Source organism: Tursiops truncatus, chromosome 16 (assembly GCF_011762595.2).
Source record: "Tursiops truncatus isolate mTurTru1 chromosome 16, mTurTru1.mat.Y, whole genome shotgun sequence".
In the NCBI taxonomy this organism is placed as follows: Eukaryota; Metazoa; Chordata; class Mammalia; order Artiodactyla; family Delphinidae; genus Tursiops; species Tursiops truncatus.
This window is the reverse complement of record NC_047049.1, coordinates 58301766-58321528: the sequence shown is the minus strand read 5'-3', so window position 1 is coordinate 58321528 and position 19763 is coordinate 58301766. Positions and strand designations below refer to the sequence as shown.

Below are 19763 nucleotides of genomic sequence, written 5' to 3'. Positions count from 1 at the left end.
GTATGTATTAGGTGATTTACATGTGTATTACTATATCCCTTAGCCATGAGAGACATTTTACTTTTTCCATTTTACTGATAAGGAGACTGAGGCTTAAAGAGATTGTTGCTTGCCCCAGGACACAGAACTAGTAATAACAGAGCAAGGTAAGATTCATTCCAAAGCCCCAGTTCTTTTCCCACCACTCTATGTTACCTTCCAGGATGGGCCCTCCGTCTCAGTTTTCCAAACATAAAAATGGGTGATGTTTCAAAATTCATTGACAAATTAGTTTGGAGTTATTTTTCCATAGGGACAGTGTGTATAACAAACGATATGTTATATACCCAGGCTTATCTGCAAAAGCTGCAATGTAATAGAAATCCTTCACATTTGTGAACTAAATCTGTTAAGAAAAAAATGCATTTGCTAAAAGAAAGTGCGTCTAGCCATTAAAGTAGAAAAACAAGAAAAATAAGAGTGTATTTTAAGTTCTGTGGAATGTTTGAGAAAAGCAGATTTGGTTAGAGGGCAGTGAGGAAGATAACAGACTCTTGATGCTGATGGGGCCTCTGGGATACTTAAGGGACTAAACATTTATATAGCACAGAGACATCCTGCATTTGATAACACCTTAATAGTGTACAAACACATTCATATGCATTGTTTCCTTATAATCATGTATGAGACAGGACAGATGGTAGAGTTGACCTAATTTCTCTTAGCAATATTTAGCTTTCTTTTTTTAAGTTTTTAATCCATGATTTTTGTTTAATGGCCTTTGGGAGCCCAGCTAGTCACCTTAATAGAGCCATAGAGGATTAGTTTATAGGTATGTTGAAGAAATAATGAAAATAAGAATGGAAGATCTTTCTGAGTTGATTGTGGGAGAAAGTGGGTGATGGGGAGAAGTTTCCTGTGCTGATGATTTGCTTGCTTGTTAAATTGGTGGCCACCCTAGCACAAGTGTTTGTGGTTGTGTCTACAGAAGAATCCTGAGTTGAGAGAGAGAATAAAGTATTTGCAAATTGGAAGCCTGCCCACAGTATCTTCATAAATAGGGATCTGGTGAGCAGGGCTTCTCTGCTAACATTAATCTAGCCTTCATTGATACACTCAATCTCCTGTTGTGTTAGAATAAGCAGCTGCTGCCAAGGCAGCTTAACACTAGTTGTAAGGAAAGTATGTTGCATCAAATGAGCTTGCTTGACATTAGAACTTGCCAACCATGTAGTTCACCTGCTCTTTAACCCATTTGATTGTGTTCTTATTGATGCACATTTAAGTTTTTGGCAGTTGGTCAAAATTTGAAGCTTTTAGGCACTGGTGGTGTCTCACTTTATAGATTGTTGTGTACCAAGAATGTTGTTAGTACATTTTAGAAATCTGGCACATATTTTTCTGATTATGAAGGCATTGCATACTCAGTTTTTAAAAAATCTGGAAAGTTGGAGAAGGATTAAGAAGAAAATAAAAATCATCTGAAGGTCTAGTCTCCATGTTGTAATTCCTTCCAGTCTTTTTTTTTTTTGATGTGGCTATATATTGGGGAGAGAGTGGGATGTTTCATTATTAGTGAAATAGCTGAGGCATAAGTAAAATTTTACATGACACTCATGATATTGCAGAGCTTGCCTCCTGTACTGTGCTAATTAAGAACGGAATCTTTTTGCTAAATCAGGTGGCACAAACTCAAATACCTGCAGGGTCAAATAGGTAATGAGTGAATCAGGTGGGTTATAGGGCACCAGGGAGTGGTAGGGACTGTGGTAAATTGAAAAATGCAGGCCCTGATTGAAGAAAACTGCTATCTTCATCTTATTGTTGCCAAATGGAAACAGGGCCTAGTGTTACCAGATCTTCCTGATAGTCAATAAAATCTGGAAATCTCTATTTCTTTCAATGTGAAATTTCCCATTTAAAAAGAACACTGAGCAGGTCAAACAAAATAGGTCTGTGGGTTGCACTTGACCCATACACTCCCATTTTGTCATTCCTGACATAAATACTTCTCAGTCTTTCTCATAGTTCTCACAAGAGGAGTACTTTTAGAAAATATTTAGAGAGGAGCTGGATAAGGATTTTCTAAGAGTGGCTTTCCTGGCCTAGATCACCATTTCCCTAAGTATATCCTACAAATTCTAATTCCGCCATAGGTTAGTAGGTGTTAGAAAAGAAACAATTCTTGGTCAAATGAATTTGGAAAATAATGGATTAAACAAAATTAAACTGATTTCTTGTCTGAAGGTTATCTTAGATCCTTAAATATACTAATATGCCTTGTAAATTCCTAAGAAGAGCATATAGCCCATAGACTCTACAGTTACAGTTATCTCCGTATCTCCACTTATTTCTCCCACTACCCCCTTTGTCTCTTGAGGAAGAGGTGGCTTTCTTTCTGGTAAAGACTGATCTCTACCTACTCTTCACATTCTACCCCTGCCTCTTCAGAGACCTTGCTTCATAATCAGGGTCTTGTTTCCTGCCTCTCTTCTTTCACCCTATCAACATGCTTAATTTTCTCCTATTTAAACAAAATAATAGCCCTTTCCTTACACCATACACAAAAATTAACACCAAATAGATCATGGACCTAAATGTAAGAGCTAAAATTATAGAATTTTTAAAAAACAAAGGAATAAATCTTCGTGACCTTGGTTAGGCAAAACCTAAGATACTGTATCAAAAGCACAAGCAACAAAAGAAAAAAATAGATAAATTGAACTTCATCAAAATTAAAAACTTTTGTGTTGCAAAAGGCACTATCAAGAAAACAAAAAGACAACTCACAGACTTGGAGAAAGTATTTGCAAAAGACACATCACTTAATTAAAATATGAGTAAATGGTTTATTTATTTATTGGCTGCACCGCTTGGCTTGTGGGATCTTAGTTCCCCTCCCTTGGCAGTGAAAGCGCAGAGTCCTAACCACTGGACCGCCAGGGAATTCCCCTGAGTTAAGAGTTTAAATAGACATTTTTCCAAAGAAGATATACATATAGTCAATAAGCGCATATAAAGATATTCAACATGATTAGCCATTAGGAACATGCAAATCAAAACCACAGTGAGACACCACTGCACTAGAATCGTTATAGTAATAAGAAAGGCAGATAAAAACAAGTATTGCCAAGGATGTGGAGAAATTTGAACCCTCGTACATTGCCTGTGGGAATGTTAAATGGTACAGCCTCTTTGGAAAACAGTGTAGCTATTTGTCAAGTGGTTAAACATAGAGTTACCATATGATCTAGCAATTCTACATCTAGGTATATGCTCAAGAGAAATGAAAACATATGTCTACACAACAACATTTACACTAATGTTCATAGTAGCATTATTCAAAATAGCTAAAAAGTGGAAATAATCCAGATGTCCATCAGCTGATGAATGATAAACAAAATGTGGCATAACCATACAATGGCATATTATTTGGCAATAAAAGGCAATGAAGTACTGATGCATGCTACAACATGAAAGAAACCATTCATTAAAGACCACATATTGTATGATTTCATTTACATCAAATATCTAGAATAGACAAATCTATAGAGACAAAGTAGATTAGTGGTTGCATAAGGCTGGATGGAGGTGGGGAAAGGCTGGGGATAAATGAAGGGGGTGGCTGCTAATGAGTTTCTTTTTGGGGTGATGAAAGAGTTCAAAAATTGATTGTGGTGATGGTTGTATAACTCTGTGAATATACTAGAAACCATTAACCTCTCTCTAGCAGTTGACACTGTTTTTCACTTTCTTGAAACTGTATTCCTTTGGCTTTCATGACACACAGTTCTACCATTCCCCCTACCCCGCTCTCAGACATTCCCTTCTCGGCTCTTTTCATCCGCTGGTTCTTCCACCAGCCGCAATCTATTCTTCAGCCCAGGCAAGTAAACGGAGGAACCGTCTCTATGATTCCTCCTCTAACATTTCCTTATCTCCATCTGAACATCCCATACCTTCTGATTAGTTTCTTTCTCAGAGCTGGCTTTCTTTCTCCATTGCATGTATTACCAAGTCACTTGCATCAGGAGTCTGGGTGTCTCCATTACCCTCTATGTGGACTGAGTGTCATGTAGATGGATTTCTTACATCTACCCTCATATCCATCCATACTGCTGCTGCTTTAGTTCATCTTTCACTAAGACTCTAAGCTCCACGAAGTCAGGGGCCATGTGTATTTTTTTCATCACTGTCTTAATACTTAGCACTGGTGTGTTATATAAATATTTGATTGAATAAATGAACTAACAAGTGAACTTGTATTCCTAGTTTTCTTCCCTCTGTTCCATTCTTGCTGCTGAGTTTATCTTGTTGAAATGTAAACCTAAGAATGTCTTTTGCTTAGAACCATGAAATAATTTCCCACTGCTTAGAGAGTAAAGTCTAAGCACGCTGCACACAGGGCCCTCCCTGATGTGGCATCTTTCTGCTTCTTCAACTTCCTATTCTCTATACCTCTTCTCCACCCAATACCCTGTGTTCCAGCCAGGTGGGTCTGTGTTCCCTGAACTGGCCATACTTTCACATATGCTTCTCCACTATTGGAAACCTCTCGTTTTTTCCCCAAGTCCCATTATTCCTGGAGAACTCTTATCAGCCTTCCTAGAGTTTCTTTTCCTCTGTGAAACTTGGATATAACTCTTGTTAGAGCATTACCCTGTGTTACAATGATTTGTTTAAGCATTTGTCCTGTCTGTGAAGGGCGAGGCCTGAGTCTCACTTATTTTTTGTATTCCCATCACACACAGTGTTGTACATAGTGCCTACCACATGGGAAGTTCTCAATAAGTGCTTGATTAAATGAATGAGTGAGTTGGAAATCAGAGTAGCTTAGAGAGTCCTGGTTTTTCTGGTATATATGGCTTTTTTAAACACTTGGCTCTGGTGTGCCCTCTGTGAATGATACAAAAGGTACCAGTGAGGGGGTGGATAGATCACAAGTCCATCACCAAGCACTGCAGGAAAACAACCAAAAGTGTTGCTGATGTTGGGTCACATACATTATTATTTTCCTTGTATGACCCACATGTGGTACTGGACACAGCTGCCTATCAGAATGGCTGTTCAGTATAATAGATTGATACTTATGCCGTAAGAAACACTGATTTGAGCCAAACTAATAGACAGATGGATGCACACTCCCTTGTCTGGTCATAATCAGTTGGTCAGTCAGTTGATCTCATAGCTTGGCTTGGCCTACTGTAATTTTAAGTTAGGCTTACATTTTCATCATTTGTATCTTCTTGTCTAAATACATTAGCAACTTCTGTTGATTACCATCTCCCTGCCACCTTTTTAACATAATGCTCTATAGTTACCACTTATACTGTACAAATCGCTAACACAAGTCCTCCCTACTGTGTTTTGTCTTCTTGTTTTCTTATACCTAGTCTAGCTAAGGGAGACACCTACATTAACATATTTTTTAGTCTGGGTAGTGACTTGAACCACCCAAGCTTTTTTTTTTTTGCTGGAAAGAAACCAAGTCTCTCTACTGAATTACTGAACCAAATCGAGTAGATTGTGATAAAAGGAGTAATAACAACAGCAGAAGACAAAAGGCCTCTCACATAGAATTTTGAACTAAAGTCATGTAGTGAACAAAAGATACTTAAATTAACTACGGAACAAAGTAAGAGCTCTTCAAAAGAAACATCTTCCTGCAAAGCCCCCTAAAAATGCCCCCAGGCCTTTTACTCATTCACTACCATTATTTCAGTTGTATGTCTAAGGATGCTTTATTTCTTCTCTCATTCTCTTCCCACCACCTAGCGGACACATAGTTGGCACTTACTGCCTGTTTATTGAATTGAATGGAATTGGGCCTCAGGAGTTAGAAGCAATTCTCTGAAGAAGAAAATAAAAGATATAATTTTAGCAGTGAATAGAACCAACAAATCTGAGTTTCAGCAATGGAATAAAGTTTGGAAGCAATAAAATGTATTTACTGTAAAGTTAGATTACTTTGAAAGGGTTGTTGTTAAATGCTGACCTGGAAAAGCTGCTGAGAACTTAAGACTATAACTAAGACCTATTTGTCACTCTTTTCTCTGTGTTTTTTTTTTTTTTAAGCCCTTTAACATATAGGTCTTTTTTTCCAGAGGGAATAAGACTTATTTTAAGGTTAAAAAAATCAGGCATCAACTTTAGTTTAATCTCATACTCATAAAACATACAGATAAAATGTGTAGGAAGTGAGAGCTTTTAAATTTTGTATTTATTAATCATTTTATACCTTGTTCTGCAAAAGAATTTGAGGTAGAAAATGAGGACTTAAGGTAGAAAATATAAATTTAAAAGTAAGTTTTCTTCATCAGAGAGCTAAAAGGGAGTTTGGCCAACACACAGTAGATGAGTAAGAAGACCCCCAATGAGATCATGTAGTATAGAAGAAATAATTGAGTAATCAAATGATTTATTTGAGGTTACATAGCCGTTTATTAGCTAAGCTGGAACTAGAAATCAAGTCACCAAATTCCCATACATGTGCTCTTAACATGTATGTAGCAAAAACATTTGGCTTAACTAGCCAGGAATTTTGATGACCTGGTGATGCACAGGTTCGAGAAGCATTTGTCAAGTTGATCACTTCCCACTTGTTTGCAAAGTTGTGGCCTGTACTAGGAAATCATATGCTTCCCCATACTAAGGTTGACCTCCAGGAATAATGTTTTTCCACAAGCCGTGAAGATTCCTGCTAGTTAACAAAGAGCATTTTGTGAATCCCTTTCTGAATTGCTCTACTCTTTTTATTTGGAAAAGATGGCTGCTGTAGAAACTTTTTGTTTTGATAGTGTGGGGAGAGCAAAGGAAAGCGCATTTCCTGTCATCTCCTGGTCCAGCTCTCCTCAATAGGTTTTGCCAGCTGTTTACACATAGAAGATGCCTTTCTGGTCCTGCATATCCTTAGAAACTGGCTTCTTTGGAAGTTCTTGACTTGATACTTGATACAACGATAGAACTGAATTGAAAAGATCTAGATCTAGAACAAAGGATGACAGCCTTTGAATAAATGGGCAGGTTAAGTTACATAATCCTCTCTGCCTTCCCTTGGCACACAAAGCCCTTCCCAGGCTGACTCCAGCTTTCCTTTCTAGCCTCATTTCCTTTGCTGAAGGCACACCAGCCTGTTTTTTTTGTCTAGTCAACCGTCTGCTCAAACACATTTGAGGCTTGGTCTGTGCTCTTCTTTGTGCTTGGGCTGTCTGATCCCTCTCTCCTCCATGTGGCAACTGCTGTCTCTCTAGGCCCAGCTCCCTTCTTCTCTGAAGACACCACGTAGCAAAGGTAAAAATCAAGGTTAATCTAGCAGCCATGTGAAGAGTGAATTAGAAGAAGGAGTTTGGAGGCAGGAAGACCAGTTTTAGGAGACAGTGCAAGTCCCATAGACCTCAGCTGTCCAGTATTGTAGCACGTGTGGAATTTAAATTCAAATTAAATGAAAGAAGACAACCTGAAAAGGCTATATACTGTATGATTCTAACTATATGACGTTCAGGAAAAGGCAAAACTATGGAGACAGTAAAAAGATCAGTGGTTTTCAGAGGTTTGGGATGGAGGGATGAATAGGCACAGCACAGGATTTTTAGGGCAAAACCCTGTGTCATACCATGATCATGGATACCTGTCATACATGTGTCCAAACCCATAGAATGTGCAACACCAAGAGTGGAATGTAATGTAAACTATGAATTTGGGGGTGATTATGATGTGTCAATGGTAGGTTCATCAGTTGTAACAAATGTACCACTCTGGTGGGGGGCATTGATAATGGGGGAGGCTATTGGTATGGGGGCAGGGAGTATATGGGGAAATCTCTGTATCTTCTCAATTTTGCTGTAAACCTAAAATGGCTGTTTAAAAAATAGTGTTAATAAAAAAGATTAAAATTAAATAAAAGTAATAATTCAGTTCTTCAGTTGCACTAGCCATATTTCAAGTGCTTAGTAGCCACAACTGGCTAATGGCTACTGCACTGGATAGCACAAATTAAATAGAACATTTCCATCATAACAGAAAGTTCTGTTGGACAGCATTGCCCAAAATCAATTCTCCGAGTAAAAATGGCATTCATTCTACATAGTCACGTTTTATGTGTTATGCCTTAAAAACAGGACCATTCATTGTGTGTAACCTAATTATAGGCTGAGTGTATTGAAGATCAAAGTGACTGTGGATACTATCACTGCAGTTATGAATGCAGCTTAGAATAATAAATCAGATTTAGTTCACATCACTTAAATACTTAAAAATAGTTTTAAAATAAGTAGCCCTTGGGCTTCCCTGGTGGCGCAGTGGTTGAGAGTCCGCCTGCCGATGCAGGGGACACGGGTTCGTGCCCCGGTCCGGGAAGATCCCACATGCCGCGGAGCAGCTGGGCCCATGAGCCATGGCCGCTGAGCCTGCGCATCTGGAGGCTGTGCTCTGCAACGGGAGAGGCCACAACAGTGAGAGGCCCGCATACCGAAAAAAAAAAAAAAAAAAAGTAGCCCTTGAGTATGTTTTTATTGTCTATTTCTGTTTCCTCACCAACCCCCTACCTTTACCAAAGAGACCTAAAATAGTTAAATAGAATTCATTCTTTAGTAATTACCTCTACTGGGGTCAGAATAGTTGCTATTGAAAAACTGTTTCAGTGGTTTTGCCTGGTTTACTCATGATTGTTTTATCCTTTCATGTTAAATCTTTGCTATACATCAGCCTTTTAGCATTGCTGCTTTTGAAGACATTTTACTTAATTGACCTACGTGTTATTTTAAATTTTTCTTTCTGTCAGTCCACTCCCCAACCCCTACTTCACCCATTTCAAGAGCAAGTCCCATTAGCTCTTCCTCCAAAAGAACTAATTCTCCATGTCCACTTTTGTGTCTTATTTTAAGTCACTACCATCATTGCCCTGGACAACTACAGTAGCTTCCTAACTGGTCACTCTGCTTCTCCTTGCTTGCTAAGATCACTTCTCCTTTTAACAGGCAAAATGTCCTTTAAAAAAAAAAACATCATGTCAGTCTCTTGTTTAGCACTCCTGCTTCCTGTTGTACTTAGGAAAGATTCCAAACACCTTAACTTGGCCTAAAAGGCTCTTTTGTGATATGACCATTGCCTTCTTACCCAACCTCATCACCACACCTACCCCCCTCACTGAGCTTCAGCCACTCTGGCCTCCTTAAGGCTCTTTTAGTACACCCAAACTTTCCTGCCTTTGGGCCTTTTTCTTGCTTCTCCCTCTTGATTGTTCTTTCTCAGCTCTTGCATGAGTAGTTCCTTTTCAGCTTCAGAATCTCAGCTCCAATGTTACTTCTTTGTCCACTGTTTTTTTTTTTTTTTAATTGGATTGTTTGTTTTATCACTATTGAGTTTTTTAAAAAATTATTTAATTTATTTTTATCTTTGGCTACATTGCGTCTTCGTTGCTGTGCAACAGGCTTTTTCTAGTTGTGGCGAGCGGGGGCTACTCTTTGTTGCAGTGGGTGGGCTTCTCATTGTGGTGGCTTCTCTTGTTGCGGAGCATGGGCTCTAGGCGTACGGGCTTCAGTAGTTGTGGCACATGGGCTCAGTAGTTGTGGCTCATGGGCTCTAGAGCGCAGGCTCAGTAGTTGTGGCGCACGGGCTTAGTTGCTCCACGGCATGTGGGATCTTCCCGGACCAGGGCTGAAACCCGTGTCCCCTGCACTGACAAGTGGATTCTTAACCATTGCGCCACCAGGGAAGAAGCCCTGTCCACACTTTTTAAAGTAGGCCCCCTCTACTCCTACCCCATACTCTTTATAGCATCATCTATACTATTACCTGGAATGATTTTGTTTATTTATTTATTTATTTACTTGTGTGCTCTCTCTCTGTCTACTCCCACTGGAATATAACTTCCATGAGGGAAGGAAACTTATTTTTCTCCCGTTCTGTCTAAAGTACCTGGAACAGTGACTGGCACATGTAGTTGCATTCAATAAATGTTTAATAACACTGAATAACTGAATACTTTCTAAAGGAGATATAAGGGGAACTCTTCCCCACTCGCCTGGCTTGCACACTCTCTCTCTCTTTCTCTCTACCCCTGTCTCTCTTTGGCTCTCTCTATATATGTACACGTGGTGTGTAAAATAAAAGGAATTGCCGTTGCTCTAAGTGTGAATATCCTTGTAGACCCTTTATGCTTAGTATGAACGAGTGACTGTTGCTACACTTCATCTTTTCCTTCATGAAGTCATGGCCCACAGCTTTTTGAATGGCTGATTTTTGTTAGAAACTATGGTGAACAATACATCTGGAAATATTCTGTCATGTTTTGATCTGAGAAACTCTAGAGAACCAGCTGCTGATTTGAAAGGGTTTTATTATGATACAGACAGTCCATTGTCTACAAAAGCACTGGCTATTACACAGTGGTATATGTGTCTTGCTTTTTTCTGAGCTATTAACTTGAGAGAAAAAACTTGTATTTATTAACTCATGCCTGACTGGTATTCCCTGAGAATAGTTTATTGTGTTATTTGCTTAAGCTGCTTTACTGTGCATTTAGGAATTTTTTAAACTCGTTTTTCTTCTTTAAACTCAATAAAAGTTAAACGGTTAAATAATAGGATTGCGATACTTTCCATTCTGGGTTTTAAAAATTTCACAGATTTCTGCATTAAAATGTGGTTTATATTTATGATTTAATATTCCTAAATAGCTTTATATTGATAAAAGGGTAAATTTCACTATTCCTTATATTAAGGTTTGCTTCTTTTAGAGTGCTTTGTAATATATGATATAGTTAAAGAAAAATTGACATCCAAGCCCTACATAGGAATGATTTTAAAGAAAGTGAGTATGTATACCATTTGTGGTATAATAAATACATGTGCACATGCACACAATCCGGTTAGTGTGGCAGTATTTTGATATGTTTTTAAAATTTTTTGCCATTACTTTTGGGGAAGATTTATGTAAAATGATAGATAATTAATAAAATTTTTAGGTAGGAAATAATTACACTTAAGTAACCAAGAGTAACTTTTTTTTTTTTTAATTTTTTTTTTTTTTTTAATTAAGGATACTTTAATTTATTTATTTATTTTTGGCTGTGTTGGGTCTTCGTTTCTGTGCGAGGGCTTTCTCTAGTTGTGGCAAGCGGGGGCCACTCTTCATCGCGGTGCGCAGGCCTCTCACTGTCATGGCCTCTCTTGTTGTGGAGCACAGGCTCCAGACGCGCAGGCTCAGTAGTTGTGGCTCACGGGCCCAGTTGCTCCGCAGCATGTGGGATCTTCCCAGACCAGGGATCGAACCCGTGTCCCCTGCATTAGCAGGCAGATTCTCAACCACTGCGCCACCAGGGAAGCCCCCAAGAGTAACATTTTAATGTTACATTTTAAATTACAAAAATTATATATACACATTTCAGAAAATTAGAAAACAGGAAATACAGATACAAATTCACTCAAAATTTTGCAAGCATTAATAAACACATTTTGTTTTATATTCTTTCAGTATTTTGCCTTGTACATAATGAGTTTTGGGTTTGTTGTAATCATAGTGTATTTATTATTTTTTATTTCTCCTTTTAAACGAAGTATAATGTCATAAACATTTTCCCATAGTGCTGAGTCTTTATAACCATTGTTTTAATGGCCCTTTAATGGTAGTACTAAGTCTAAAGATATATCTTAATTTACTTAACTGTTCCTCATTGTTGGTAAGTTATTTTGAAAATGTTTTTGCTTTTTTAACTAACATGATAGTGAATATTTTTGTAAATATTGTGATTACCACACTTGGTATTATTGCTTATAGGGTGTATTCTCATAAGTGGAATTCCTAGATAGGACGTTTTTGTCTGTTAACACATACTAGCAAATGATTTTCCAAAGAGAATATACCAGTTTACATTGCTACCAGCAGGGTGTAAAACTATTCCATTGCAACATTTAGCATTATATATTATTTCTTTTTAAGATGCTCTATGATTAGGGAAAACATCATGTTGATTACTAGTTAAGTTGTGTACTTTCATATGTTTGGTTTCTAGTTTCAGAGTTATTGTTTCACATATTTTTCCAGTTCCAGTAATGTTAGTTTTTTTCTGAATAGACATTTTTAGCTTACCTAACTGGATTCATGTACTTAATGTACTCCATGTACTCTTTCAGAGATGTAGCAGTTTGTCATTAAACATAAATACACACAAACATATATATTCTCAATGATGAATTTTTTTTTTCTCACTGTGCTCAATGATGCCTTCAAATTAATTACTCTGGAACAGGGTTAATACATTATGTTTGCACTCTATATTGTTATCCAAGTGTATTATGGAAACATATGTGGGAGCAATCTTGATAATTTCAAAAAATCCAGAAATTTTCTTCAAGTCTATCATTTTCAATGATAATGTGTAATGTATGTGTTTCAAATATGTTTAAATAATAGTTTTAAAAGTCTGAGAATTTAAATTTGAATTGTGAATCGTTTTTCCCTGTAGGTTGGAAAAGAGACTGTTCAAACCACTGAGGATCAGATTTTGAAGAGAGATATGCCACCAGCATTTATTAAGTAAGTAATTAAAACATTCTTCTATTGCTAAGCAGAATAATCCTCTTGTTAGGAAAGGAAAAATACTGTAGGAGCAATTTTTTTTTTTAAATATAAAGCTCTGTTTACAGTTGAAATTTTAATTTTTCATTTTTCAGCAGTCAAATTTCCTACTGTTGATTTTATTCATTGGTGTTAGGCATTTTTGACATAATTTTTAATCAAACTGTGACTTCTGAATTTTGTTTTTCAGAATGGAAAGGATTCAGAAACATTCTGACCTTAGCATGCATGAGTCTGGATTGTGTACTAAATACCTTTGCTTGGAGATAACAGTGGATACAAATTTAAAAAAAAAAAGTGTTTTGTCACATATTTCAGTAGCGTTTTAAATTTAAGTTATATTTACATATCACTTAATACTCCTACAAATAATTGCTGGACATTTTGGCCTATCCTATGTAAAGTAAGCAGAGATACTAACTTTTGATTAGTTAAAGCTTCTCAGGTTCTTGATTATGTTGTCTTTGATTAATGACTTTGTTTTTTATGGCAGTCACGTCCTAAGTAAAAGTAAAGCCTGATGCATAAGACAAAAAAAAAAAAGTAGAACCTCTACAAATCAATAAGAAAGAGATAAGTCTATTCAGTTTTAAAAAACAAGGGCAAAGAATTTGAATAGGCACTTCAAAAAAGGAAATCCAAATGGCCAGCAAACCTGTGAGAAGGTGCTCTATCTCAGTAGTCATCAGAGAACTGCAAATTGTTCTATTATAAGCTCCTAAATTAAGAAGTCTGATAATATCAGTTGTTGGTGTGGATGTGGAGCAATTGGGACACTGCTGCTGGGAATGTAAATTGGTGCAGCCACGTTGGGAAAGAGTTGGGCATTAGTAAAGTGGAAAATAGGCAATTTCTCTGCCTCCTGGTATGTTCCCTAAAGAAACTTATGCCCATGTACACTAGGATCCATATACAAAAATACTGATATCAACATTGTTCATGATGATACCACTGGTCTATCTACAGTAGAATGGATAAAAATGATCATGGTATAGTCATCAATTGGAATATTAATCAGTAATAAAAAGGAATGAGAATATTTCATTTTAAAATGGTTAATTTTATGAATTAAAAAAGAATGAATGAATCTGAAAAATAATTAAGGGAAGTGAATGATAGAGATATAGATATGTAGGTAGGTTCCATTTATTTAAAGTTCAAAAACAAATGAACTGTTGTTTAGGGATGCCTATTTATAAGGTAAAAAGATAAAGATGAATAAGGAAATAATGAACACAGAAGTCTGCATAGTGGTACTCCGGGAGGAAGGAAGAGGGCTCTACTCAGGGAGAGGCATGCAGGGGCTTCTAAAGTGGTAATAATGTTCTATTTCTTGATTTAACTGTTCAGTTACATGAGTGGTTGTTTTATAATCACTCATTATATTATATATATGTTTTGTGCAATTTTCTGTATGTATGTTATATATCACAATTTAAAATAAAGCAAAAAGTGTTCCTTTATTTTTATCCTCCTTATGGTCTATTATTTTCATTGAACAGATGAGAATTTCACCCATATTGGTATCTTCTTATTTCTAACTTACTTTAGTGGGTGCTTCTACAGAACTGTTTCTGTTAATTCTGCAAAATGTTCATGTGTCAGGAAGTAAGGTACCAGAAGCATCTGTTTTTTGCAGAGTCTGTTTTGTGGGAGTCTCTTTTTAAACTTGCCCTCTTTGGACTTGGTGGCATCCTGGGTTTCTTCCAGCTCTAACCAGTATGAGCCTACTTTATTTATATGCCATTTCATCAGCATGGTAATATTAAGAGTCCTATGCTGTCAGGTAAACATAGTGTAATTAAACTTGCATTTACTGTACATTAAAAACACAGCTCTAGCTTGTACCCATTTGCCCCTCACCCCCTGGAAGGTACAGAGCATGGGGAGATAGTGTATAGGGAGATTCAATATCAGGGAAGTATGTATATGTATAGCTGATTCACTTTGGTATAAAGCAGAAACTAACACACCATTGTAAAGCAATTATACTCCAATAAAGATGTTAAAAAAAAAATATCGGGGAAGTTGGACTTGATGACCCTATAAAAAGTTCCTTTTAACCCTTCACATTCAAGCCTATGAATATCATTTGACTGGTAAATGAATTTCTTCAGGAAACTCATTTCTGCTTATTCCCAGAAATATACCTTTGAAATATGCTATATGCTCTCTCACAGGCTTCCTTGGGGACTTAGAAAAATTAAGGAGTACCCTAGTTGTGATGATATTTTCAGAAAAGTGGGTAACTTTAAAACAAAACAAAACCTCATTGATCACCCTTGGTGGTAACTAGGACACCAGCCCCTTACTCTGGTAATGGGAAATTTAAAGAAAAGAGGCATTTGTCCTATCTTTCCAGAGGTTCCTCAAAAAATTAAAAATAGATATATCACATGATCCAGCAATTCCACTTCTGGGTATTTATTTATTTTAATTTTTAAATTTTATTTATTTATTTTTATTTTTGGCTGTGTTGGGTCTTTGTTGCTGTGCGTGGGTTTTCTCTAGGTGCAGCAAGCGGGGGCTACTCTTTGTTGCGGTGCGTGGGCTTATTGCAGTGGCTTCTCTTGTTGCGGAGCATGGGCTCTAGGTGCGGGGGCTTCAGTATTTGTGGCCCTTGGGCTCCATAGTTGTGGCTTGCGGGCTCTAGAGTGCAGGCTCAGTGGTTGTGGTGCACAGGCTTAGTTGCTCTGTGGCGTGTGGGATCCTCCTGAACCAGGGCTGAAACCTGTGTCCCCTGCATTGGCAGGTGGATTCTTAACCACTGCACCGTGAGGGAAATCCCTGGGTATTTATCTTAAGGAAATAAAATCACTTATCTTGAAAAAAATATCTGCACCCCATGTTGATTGCAGCATTATTTACAATAGTCAAGATATGGAAACAACCTAAGTGTCCATCAATGGGTGAATTGATAAAGGTGTGATATATATATAATATATTATTCAGCCATAGAAAAGAAGGAAATCCTGCTGTTTGTAACAACATGGATGGACCCTGAGGGCATTATGCTAAGTGAAATAAGTCAGAGAAAGACAAATACTATATGATTTATATGTAGAATATTTAAAAAAATGAATTCATAAGTACAGAGAACAGGTGGGTGGTTGCCAGAGGTGGGGAGGTGGGGGGGTGTGCAAGATGGGGAAGGGAGTCAAAAAGTATAAATTTGCAGTTATAAGTAAGTCATGAAGATATAATGTACAGCATGGTGAATATAGTTAATAATACTGTATTATATATTTGAAAGTTGCTGAGAGTAGATCTTTTTTGCAGTACGCGGGCCTCTCACTGCTGTGGCCTCTCCCGTTGCGGAGCACAGGCTCCAGACGCGCAGGGTCAGTGGCCATGGCTCACAGGCCTAGCCGCTCCGAGGCATGTGGGATCTTCCCGGACCGGGGCACGAAGCTGCGTCCCCTGCATCGGCAGGCGGACTCTCAACCACTGTGCCACCAGGGAAGCCCTGCTGAGAGTAGATCTTAAAAGTTCTCATCATAAGAAAAAAAAAATTGTAACTATCCTTTCTCTCTTGGGCATACTTTATTTCACAGTAACCTAATAGCTCTAGTTGATGGGGGAAATTCTAACCAATAAAAGTGGAATAAATGACAGAATTAGAAAGTCATGATTATGCAATGTTTAATGAAACCACTGATTTAGGTAAGGATCATTAATGGATATGAAACCATTCAGAGGTTTTAACCTTTATCATGCCATTCAGGGAGAACCCTGGTCGCCTTGAGGAGTCAGGGAAAAACATTGTGTTATGACCAACTGAAATACTTACTGAGCAGTGTTTAAAAAGTACACGACTTAATATGCCACACTCTGAAATGTTACCTGAAAATAGCCTGGAGTACAAAAACAATATGGCTGTTATTATCAAACAAATTTGGGGGACGAATAAGTATTCCGCAGTTTAAAACATGAGGGCTCTTTATGCTTTTCTTTAGAATGCAAAATGAAGCAAAAAATAACTTTACTAGGTTGGGGAAGGGACAGAGAGGGAAACAGATGGAAGCAATTAATGACATCCTTGGAACTGTTGAGTAGTACATTCTTTTGGGCTGTTTGGTTGATGTTTGGAAGTTTCCAGGGCATGACAGACTGATGCTTCTGCTGTCTCTACTTTGACAAGGACTTCTAAATAGTGTCTGCTTTGACAACGCTAAAAAATAAGTTTAAAAATTTATTCTTGGATCAATCTCTACTCCTAGAATGTTAGAATGTCAGGGCTAGAGAAAACAGAAGACTGTTGATCTCTAGATGGATTTATACATAAGCAATCTGATGTAGATTTAGAGATTTTTCAGGGAAGGCTATGTCATTTTCAGAATTTTTGACATTTTCAGGATTTGGGGGGGCTCTCAAAATCAAATCATAGTCTATTTGTGTGACTGGCAATTAAGGGCATGTTGGAATGTTGGAGAATGGTTTAATATCAGTTAAAGATCATACATTTGGGTTGTAACTGTTGATGAGGGACTCCAATGCTTGGGCAATTCCTTACTGTAAAAGTGAGGGCCATTTTAATATAGAACAAGATTTGCATTGTCACAGGAAGGCTTTCTCTTGGGTGGAGCAAAAGTTATCTGATCCCTGACTTTACTGGCAAATAGAGTTTACAATTTACTAATTTTACCAGATTGCATTAATAGCCACAGTGTTGCACAAGAGGTGTAGGGTTGCGTGATGATTGCCACAGAAACTGCTGTGATCTTTGTAGACTTCAGGAGTGCCACGGTCATGCTGTACTGTTAAAATAGTGGTTAGACTCACCCTATAAGAAGTCATTTGGTCCTTTAGAGACTGTCAGCAGGAGATTCAGCTACTGTTCTTTGTGTTTGTACTTTGCATCATTGTCATCAATCATTATCATCAGGCAGCTGCAGCAGCTGTAATAGTTATGTGCGATTTATTAATGGGCTAGACACACTAATTGGTTAATAGAATATTTATTGATTGCTTTCTATGTGTCTAGCATGCTAAGTGCTACATAGAATAGCAGTTTTTAATTGTCCTTATTATGAATGATCACTTGTAAGATGTATTACAAGTTATTTATTAATAGTAATAAAGTGCCAAAGTTTGCAAATGCTTTATTTAAAAAAAGTAAATTGAGCATATTCAAGATCACATATATAATAACATTCCTCTCATTCCCACTCACTAGGTTTTGTTTTTTTCCTTTTAACTTTTATTGAAATATAATATATTCACTGGCTTTTTATTATGCTTTCTTTAGTGCAGGAGAAATTAGTGGAAATATCGCTGTTGCGGCTGGAAATTGTGCATAATTGCAGGTACACCCAAAGGGATAGGTCATATATTGAGAGTTTTATTCTTCTGTGTATCATGGAGGCACTAAGGTGAACTGCTGCTACAGAGAGATTTTTAAGAAAGTGCTTTAAGAAATTTCAAATTGAAGAGCTGTAAAACAGACTGACTTTATAATAGGAGAGAAGGAGTGCTACCATTGTAGGTAGGAATAGTAGAAAGAGGCTCATTTAGGAAGTTGGACTTGGGAGGACAGATGTAGGGAAAAAGGAAAGTACTGGAAGTGGGGGCAGGTGTGGGAAGAAAGGAAAATACTCCAGGTGGAATGAGCAGCATGAGTCAGTCATGGGGGCTTTGAGGAGAGAAACAGTCATGGTGGGGGTGGTAGGAAATAAGCTTAGGTAGTTGGGTCAGATGATGAAGCCCTTGAAAGCCAGGCAGAGGAATTTGGAATTGGGTGGTAGGGAAGCTTTGCGCTTCTTGAGCAGTAACTCAAATGACAAGATGAAGGTGGTTTTTCAGGAAGAGTCATAGCCAATACAGGATGAATAATAGGTGCTAGTGAAGGAGAGTAAGCTGTGTGTCAAACTGACCAGATTCATTTCCTGTCAGCAGGGATTTGCTTCAAGCTGATTTCTTAATAGGTAAAAAATGTTTGTGGCAAACTATTTTCTTAGCCTCGGAAAAACTGCTGTTGCAGTATACGGTGGAATTTCATTCTTATTTCTGCAATGGAGCAGAAATGGATAAGGAAGGCAGTGCTTGGCCCGTATCCAGGGGTGTTTAGTATCTGAATATATCAAAAGGTGTCACTTGTGAGGTGGTCTCCGTGGTATGAACTCCTTAAAAAGGGCATAAAGCGCTTTGTCTGTTGGCAGGCAAATAGTTTCATTTTAGAACTGTGAAGTGTCGCCACTCTGTCTCAGCGCTGCTCTGAACAGTCTGCTTGAAATCATCAAAACTTGGATTGATTCACCAGTTTGGACTATTTTTGAAACATATTGTAATGTCTAAGCCTATCAAATAAAAGAATGTTCCTAAAATACTTTGTGAAAGGGTGTATGTAGTGGCAATCTACATAATTGCCATTAATCATATTTCCTAGGAAATTGCCATGTTTTAACCCTTAAACTTTATTAGTTAAGCACAATTATGGTCTGTATTTGTACAATTTTACCTTGACTGATAGTCATGTACAAAGAAGAAATTTGAAAAGGATTTAAACATGCTTACACTTAATTTAGATTTCTTTTGACTTAAAGTAGTAGTGTCATGTTTTTAGATCATAAGCCCTCATATTTAGCTTTTTTCTTTGCTTTTGATCTTGAACAATCAGAATAATTTGTGAGGAAATTTGAATTTTCAAACACTCTTTTTGGTGAAAGTGGCCAGAATATCTTTTTTTTTTTTTTTTTTTTTTTGCGGTACACAGGTCTTTCACTGTTGTGCCCTCTCCCGTTGCGGAGCACAGGCTCCGGACGCGCAGGCTCAGCGGCCATGGCTCACGGGCCCAGCCGCTCCGCGGCATGTGGACTCTTCCCAGACCGGGGCACGAACCTGTGTCCCCTGCATCGGCAGGCGGACTCTCAACCACTACGCCACCAGGGAAGGCCCAGAATATCTTTTTAAAGTATTAATTTTTGGGCTTCCCTGGTGGCGCAGTGGTTGAGAATCTGCCTGCTAATGCAGGGAACATGGGTTCGAGCCCTGGTCTGGGAAGATCCCACATGCCGCGGAGCAACTAGACCCATGAGCCACAACTACTGAGCCTGCGTGTCTGGAGCCTGTGCTCCGCAACAAGAGAGGCCGCGATAGTGAGAGGCCCGCGCACCACGATGAAGAGTGGCCCCCGCTTGCCACAACTAGAGAAAGCCCTCGCACAGAAACGAAGACCCAGCACAGCCAAAAATAAATAAATAAATAAATAA

At 37.9% G+C, this 19763-nt stretch overlaps 1 protein-coding gene across 2 annotated transcripts in view; it reads left to right on the top strand.

Moving 5' to 3' along the window:
* VCL (vinculin) overlaps window positions 1-19763 on the top strand; it is a 101824-nt gene that overhangs the window by 21249 nt on the left and 60812 nt on the right. For both annotated transcript variants that reach the window (XM_019936005.3, XM_019936003.3), the window contains exon 2: window positions 12443-12513. In XM_019936005.3, coding sequence (XP_019791564.1) covers window positions 12443-12513 — 71 coding nt within the window. The remainder of the gene's footprint in view (window positions 1-12442; window positions 12514-19763) is intronic.